Consider the following 8243-nt stretch of genomic DNA (forward strand, 5'->3'; position numbering starts at 1 on the left):
AATTATATAAAAGAATTTAATACACATTCAAAGATACACATTCTACTAATAATGAAATATTTTATAATACAACTTATTTATTGCTTGTAGCTTACAATATTATTTACGGAAAAGTACACGTCCGATTTTATTATCACAATATATTCTTTCATGGCACTTCAGCTTTCATTTATAATTCAATATAATTCATTTTGGGTTAACGGTCAAACCGTAAGTTGGATTTTTCTTGTATACATTTAAATAAATATTTAAATATCTGCTATAAGCAATTGTTTTTCTCTATACAATTTTTTTCCAAATAATTATTCTTCCATTTTACGAGAAGTGTTGTGAATAAAAAATTATTAACGCAATAGATGAAAAATTTATTTGAGGAACTTAAGTATATTTGTAACGAGTTAAAAGACGAAAATGAGATCATACTTATGAAAAGATATGGGAGCAACGCAAAACGTTATACAGCTATAATTACATGTAAGAGAACTACCGATTTTTATCATATACATACAAATTTACATAAAATGTTAAATAAACTATCAATTTAAAAATATGCGGATTTACTATTCCAACAAAAAAAGTGTTTTTAGATCAACAAATAATCTGCGTGCAGTTTATTGAGTTGGAAAAAGTATACAAAATTCATAACAGAATTATTATTATTAATCTACCAAGACCCAGTCCAACTGAAAAGGATAGCTTCTCGAATTAATTGTATAAAATGTATAAAATTATATAAAGATTTATACCAGTCCAATTTCACTTATTATTTTGTATTTTAATTATCCAAAGGACCCCGCACAAACTTTACGGAAAATGGACTTTGGTGAAACTTTGTCATTTGTACTTCAAGTAATACTGATATAAGGGACACTGATCGAGAGTTACCATTACCAAAAGTTAATCCTATGAGCCGTTTTTGTACTAAAAGGGCTCAAAGTTCAATAAATGTGCCTATAATTCAAACTTTGAACACTTTTAGAACAAAAACGGCTTATAAGACTGACTTGTGGTAATGGTAACTTTCGATCAGCCTCACTTGAAGTATAATATGACAAAGTTTCAGCCAATTTTACCTAATTTTATTTTTCATCGGGGAAAAAGGACCCCACACAAACCCTAAGGAAAATGGATTTTGGAATTTCAAAGGTTTGTGCGAGGTTTTTTAAAGAATTTAATACCGAAAGAGTTTGAAATAACTACACGACTATTTTTTTGCTAAAATATATTACCAAAAACCCAAGAAATTTTAAATGTATAGTAAATTGATATAGGAAACAAAGAATGATTTATATGACTATTTTTCTCATATCTTTAGTGATCGCAATCGTTGCTATACCCATTGTTATTGTTTCATCAATATGGCCACGCGTTCTCGACATTATTAAACCTAAAAACGAGTCTCGATCAAATATATGGTTGCAAGTCATGTCTCAACAGTTTATTGATCAAGAAAAATACTGTTATTTATATTTATTCCACATGAATACAGCTCTTTTCATAGGGTCAATTGCAACGATAGCGACAGGAACGATGCTTATAGTATGTCTTACATACGCATGTGCAATGTTTAAAATCGCCAGGTAAAAGAGTAAATGTAAGAGTAAAAAATTAATTTAGAAATAAAATTGTCTTAATTACCTCAAATAACTACAGAAAAAAATATAATTTTACCAAATATATTATTAATATATTAATATATTATTCATAGTCTTCGGATTGAAAAAGCAATGATGGCTAATAATTTACAAAATAAATTCGAGAACGAAATTATGATTTATAAAGGAATAATTTATGCCGTGGACGTACATCGCAAAGCTATGGAGTTAGTATTTATTTGATTTTAATTCTTGCATTAGTAGATGTAACAATATGTTTTTATATTTGAAGGTTTTGCAAGTATTTAATATCTAATTTTGAGGGATCGTTCTTCTTTTTAATAGCGATTGGTGTGCTCAATTTAAGCCTTAACCTTTGTCGAGTGAGTTTCAATACCTTTGAATAGATAACAATAAGTTTATACAATATGTATAGTAGCATGTAATCGTAGTTGTTTAGTCACAATTAAAAAATTACTGCAATCAATTTTTTTTATTAGCACTGTCGATTAATTGATACCTAAATTACGCTATTAAAGTATAATATTCATGATGCTTATGAGATATCCTATATACCATATAATATTAATTGTAGCTATGCTGTTTTAGATTTTTCAGATTGTATCAGGTGAAATGAATAAAGAGCAATTCCTATTACACTTAATTGCTACAGCTATCACCTTCTTATACATGTTTGTAGCGAACTATATTGGACAAGAAATCATGGACCACAATAATAATATATTTACTACCGCGTAAGAATTTAATATCGAGTAATTCCGGGAGAGTTAGCCCACACTTTTTTAAAAGTCTCTAGCATTAAAACCACCCGATATATTACACCGGGAAAATGTATTAGATAGTAATGAAATTATTTCAATAGATCATTTCACCCGGTGGGCTATCTCTCCCGGAATTACCCTATAATTATAACAGTATTTTAGTAACTGCTAGTAAAAATGAAGATTTATATGTATAACTTAAATCATCGATAAATTTAAGATTGTTCCTGTATTTTTTGTATACTTTTCGAGTCCTTGTCTCATCATTTGTTTTGTAGATATAATGTTCGTTGGTATAAAGCACCGTTACACGCACAAAAACTGATATTGTTCCTGCTACAAATGGGCAATAAAACTTTCGGCTTAAATGTGGGTGGATTGTTTGTAGCATCTATAAATTGTTTCGCTTCAGTAAGAAATAGTTTGCTTATTATTACGGAATATATACGAAATGTATCACATGACATGCACAGCATATAATAAAAGGAAATGTAATTCATTGCAGTTGGTAAGCGCATCAATATCTTACTTTACTGTTTTATGTTCTATACAACAATGACGTGAAGCTATGTTGTCTATACAATAATGTTAAATAGATAAGTATGAAAACAAATATCTCTGAATTTCAACGCGTTTAGTTAATTGCTTGATAAGATTATCAAAGATGTAATGCTATTGTTTCTTTTTAAGTTGTTGTCTGTAATGTAAACAAAAAAATTAGTATTGTAAAAAGATTTTCGCCCTATAAGCTGTGTAGCTTTTTAACTCCTTCATTTACTCTTTATTTTGCTCTTTATTCTTTTTCTCTTGCTCTACAGTGCTGTATAGCTCAAAAAGATACAGCATTATAGATCATTTTTACAGAATATATTTTTTAGTTTATTTTTGTGTACATAGAACTGATTATTTTATCATGAAAGTATAAGATATGTATAGCCATAAGATATGTATTTCATATATTATATTATAAATTAAATACACACACATATCGTGCAGCTTTATACAAGACAGATAATACTATTTCATCAATAATAACACTAATCTTATTTATCAACTTATTACTTTGTTTTCGGAAATCGACGATGACTGGGTCGCAAACTTTTCATTTCGATCACCGTCATCATGCAGATTGTTTTTCATATAGACATATCTATGAGAGATCAGTACTTTAATATACTACTAACAAGTAACACTACCCAAGTGTTACACGCCGATCTTTTTATAGTTTTATCTGAACTGTTGGTTACCATGTCAGATGCGTCCTAATTTGGGTTTTCTCCTAGAAAGGGTTTTTACAGTCATTGAAGCAACAGTCAGTGTAAAAATTAAGAATTTTCAGATTAATTTATTATCTTCGATCTTTTGGAAAAGTTTTTAAATATTCTTCAAAATAATTAGATACTTATCGAATTTTGTCTTATTCATACGCATTCAATTAAATAATGAGTGTTACAATATTTTATAACATTTCTAATGTGTACAATTATTATTACATAATTTATAGGGAATACATAATATTAATAACAAAATATAAATGCAACTTAATAATTGATTTAAAATAATGAGCATACTGTTTAAAGATCTGTTGTTGTTAAAATATAATAATAATAAATATAATTATATTTATTACCATTATATTTAACAATATGTATAATAGATACATACATATTACTTTTACACATAAGTATTTATATGTATACATCATAGACATAATATCTCTAGACCGAGCGTTTCCCTTTATTTGTGCAGTGAGGGGTAAAGGTTCACGTAGAAAAGGACAAACTCTGTTTTGTGTCATTTCGTTCTCTCTCGTTCACATGCGAACGAGAGTAAACCAAATAGCATAAAACAGAGTTTGTCCCTTTCTACGTGAACCTCTACCCCCACTGCTCAATGTTCAGTCTAGATATATTATGTATATGATATATATTTAGTTAGAGTTTAAGTAATATAATAATATAATAATAGTAAATATAATTATATTTAATAGTATTTAATAATATTATTAGATTAAATGATTAGTTTCATGTTTCGAATTTCTACAATCGTTTCACCTATTCGGATTAAGTCCCCCTGCCCTTATCTACCCGAATCCCTACCACCCGTGTTTCAACATAATTAACCGCGACGCGATTTTCTAGGGGTTTGAGTTTAACGCGCCCGCGGGATTTAATAGGGGTTTCACTCTCGCACATATGCGAGAATGTATGTATATAGAAGCATAACCCACCCGAATTATGACAAATCAAAAGAAATCAAAGTATACTTCGTACAGCACCTTACTTAGGTACTCCATCAGAGTGGCCAATATTGACCACTTACCTCGTCGTATTTAGTCCATCGTTGGGCCAGATTGGACATACCTTTCGTTGCTCCCGGCCATACAATCTCGTCATTTTGACCAGAGATCAGGAAGGAAGAAAACTCCTTCCATAGTCGGTTATCGTCACTGACAAATATTTCGTACGGTTCGAATATACGAGTGTCGATCGTATCGCAAAATGCAGGATTACGAGAGGTTAATTAAAGGAGAATATTAATTAAAAAAACTTTACTGTATATACGAATTCAATTTAATTTTACTTCCGTTATTTACTTAAAAATATTGACCATCTTTTCGTAACTTAAGATTTTTGAATTCGAAATTCAAGTAGATATAGAAAAAAAATTTACTTCGCGTTAGAGTGATTTTAATCATATTCCTCGATAAATTAAAATTTATAATATGGAAAAGTTAAATAATTAACTAAAAATTTTTCCTGAAAAACCGATCGCGAAAACCGACCGCGAAAATACAAGGATGCGTGTGACTATGCATGTATTCATGCGAGACGCATCTTGAAAGTACGTATATCACGTACATGTACATACATACATACAAATAATAAATGATGTGAGATCCAGAAAAACGAAACTTCTTTCACGATTCCAACCGATATTATAATTGCATATTATAATTAATTAATAACCGCAAATAATATATAAAAATAAGTTAAAATTTCAGTGTTCTGGACAAAACATATTAGAATCTCACATCATATTATTTTACTACCTATACATATATATCAATTCGTTAATGAAAATGGATAGGCTGCAAAAGATTAGCTCGACGAATACATCATTAATATTCGCCATATTTCGTTTAAGTTTTGTAATTCAACGATTCTCAACATGGAAAATGAGCTCAACATACCCTGATTTGTAAAGCTCTATGAAATTAAACGAATGTGAAAAAAACTTTAAGTTGAACTCGTTGAACTTTAGAGGCCTCGCTGTAGGAAAGAATGAATCTCAGATCTTCCGGATTGCCTCCGATAGAAAACCAGGGATTAACTCTGGTTCTCCAACAAGGTCTCCAATGTTCAAAGGGCAACGGAAAATATAAACTCCAAAGATCAAGGTCCTCGCTGCAAGAAAGAATGAATCCCAGATCTTCCGGATTACCTCCGATAGCGGTCATTTCGGCAGGGAGTTAACGACGATCGTTTTTCAAATCATTAAATCTTGTATATTTTCATTTTTATCGAAATAAAAATTATTCTTCCATTATTAGTGTTAATGGGAGAATATTTATGGAGAAAGATATATATAAAATCTTCTCTTCTTTTTTAAAATTAATTTCGCGAATCGACGTCGCGCCCTCGTGCCGAAACAGTTGCTTTCGGGGATCCGTGACAAAGAAAACCAGAGATTAACTCTGGTTCTGCAACGGCGCAGCTAATTTTCCACATTGAAAATTATTTATACTCCTCTCTGGAGTTTCAATATGTTAAATAAAAAATTTACTTGTCGTTAGCATTTGTAACCTATCCATGTTAAGGCAACGAATATACAAGATAAACTACGATCTACAATCTACGATCTACGAAATGCACTGTAAAAAAGTATGTAAAATTACATACATAATAAGTGTAGCGATTACTCTATTAATAACGAAAATATATAAATGTACAGACTTTTACCAAAAAATTTATTTACTCTTTGTTGTGTAAATACTCGTTTATACATGATGAAAAATTACAAAAAAATGTCAAATTTACACAATCAAAAGCAAGCAGTTTACTTATTATATAAGGTAATAATTTTACTTACAAGGAGTAAATTTACTGACGTATGTAAATATACACCTTTACTAGATGGTCCGAACATTACTCACTATAATACTTGTAATTTTACATGTAATTTTTTTACAGTGTGTATATTCGTTGCCGTAATAAAAAAGTTTCCGACTCACCGATTCGATGCGCAGTAGCGGAGTTGGTGATTCTACGTTGATCCTGTAACATACAATTATAAAGTTCATATTAAAACAGGGTATTCAAGAAAATAAATATTAAAGAAAATAATTTTTAAATTAGTGAAAATAAACGAGAGAAAGATTAATTTTATATAAAAGAAAAAATATTTACCCTAAAGTTGCTCCGCCGGTGCCTGATGCCTTCCTCAGGCCTCCTCCTCCACTCAGGTTGTCTTCTTGCACACTCGCGAAAACACAAAGATCGTTCGCGCGACTTTACACTTTGAAAGTCTTTAGTCCAATTACACAAACGGCACTCCCGAACGCGACGCGACACGACGAATCGCCGCGCGCGGTTGCGATTCGTTTAAACTGACGAAATAATAGCGAAATTATTCGTCAGTCCTCGAAAGTTCGTGCTGAAATGAACAGAATCGATTAATAAATGTGCTCTCTAAAAGCCAATCGGTAGATTATCACTGAAAATAGTGAATCGATTCGTTATTTTCAGTAATAATCCACCGATTAACTTTCAGAGAGTGTTAGGCCTGGTTTATCATTTTCTGGCTAACTGTTAATATGAAAGTTATTCGACTCTCTATGCTTTTCTATATTATCTAAGAAGAGACAAAGAATCGATTAAACTATGGTCAACAGTTTATTAGAAACTGAAAAATCGAGCCCAAATAGTGCAATGGGTACTTTTGGTTGTCCCGTCTTTAGAGTATGTACTCTCTAAAATCAATCAATGGATTATCACTGAAAACAGTGAATATTCACTGATTCGGTGATAATGCACTGATTGATTTTTAGAGAGTAACTCTTCGGGGTACTTAAGCCCCTCCACCACGACAAGGTAGTACCCGAGGAGGGGATTATCGACAAAAAACCGTGCAATTACATATGTGTATATTTAGAAAAATGAATATTGAGTGAACGTAAATTAGTGTTGCTATTTAATGCACGACGTGAAAGAGATTCATGCAATCGAAAGATTAATTCACACTCTCGATCTTGGGACAAAATCAATTTTCTCGGAATTTATCAATAATGCCTCATAAACTAATAATCCGAGATAAGCGATTCTTATCTCGTTAGAAGCGCTGAAATCTTAGCTTTCCAACGAGTCCAGGTTCATCTCGCTACGATTTTTCTGTGCGGAGATATTGACGATTATGTCGACTCGCGATCTTAAGGGGTAATGCCACTCTAGAATTTTGAAAAAATGCAAAAAAATTTTTTTTGCTTAAATGATGCCTTAGGGTCTTAGAAATAAGGTACAATAGGTTTTATAATAGGGAAAAGGTTTTAAGTGCTTATTCCATGAACTGCAGTTCATGGTTCATGGATGCAGCTGAGCATGTTCCGAGCCTCTTTCAAGAGCCTGATGCTGCAAAAGAGGCTCGGCTGTCTTCAACATCAACCAGAAAAGAAGAAGAGGAGAAAAACATAAATTTAGAAGGCCAATTGTATGGTGCAGGCATCGCAGACTAGAGATAAATAAAACATTTCTATCGATAATGCTACATAAAACTTTAAACGCGTTTTTCTCAAAACTGCATTTTTCAAAATTGCCGGAAACATAACTGCATAACTGTACGATCAATCTACTTGAAAATTTAACTGTAA

At 31.3% G+C, this 8243-nt stretch overlaps 1 protein-coding gene across 1 annotated transcript; it reads left to right on the top strand.

Annotated features, from left to right (window-relative positions):
• Positions 1–110: 110 nt before the first annotated feature.
• On the top strand, positions 111–2988 carry LOC105564188 (odorant receptor 4-like). The gene is made up of 8 exons (XM_012016397.1): positions 111–210; positions 357–474; positions 1316–1580; positions 1709–1822; positions 1888–1978; positions 2205–2350; positions 2656–2788; positions 2883–2988. Exons 1-8 carry the CDS (start codon positions 151–153, stop codon positions 2934–2936), a joined length of 981 nt encoding a protein of 326 aa, XP_011871787.1. The 5' UTR covers positions 111–150; the 3' UTR covers positions 2937–2988.
• Positions 2989–8243: the final 5255 nt, after the last annotated feature.

The sequence above is a fragment of the Vollenhovia emeryi genome, unplaced genomic scaffold, assembly GCF_000949405.1.
Source record: "Vollenhovia emeryi isolate VEMERY1.0 unplaced genomic scaffold, V.emery_V1.0 DF939167.1, whole genome shotgun sequence".
Taxonomy (NCBI): domain Eukaryota; kingdom Metazoa; phylum Arthropoda; class Insecta; order Hymenoptera; family Formicidae; genus Vollenhovia; species Vollenhovia emeryi.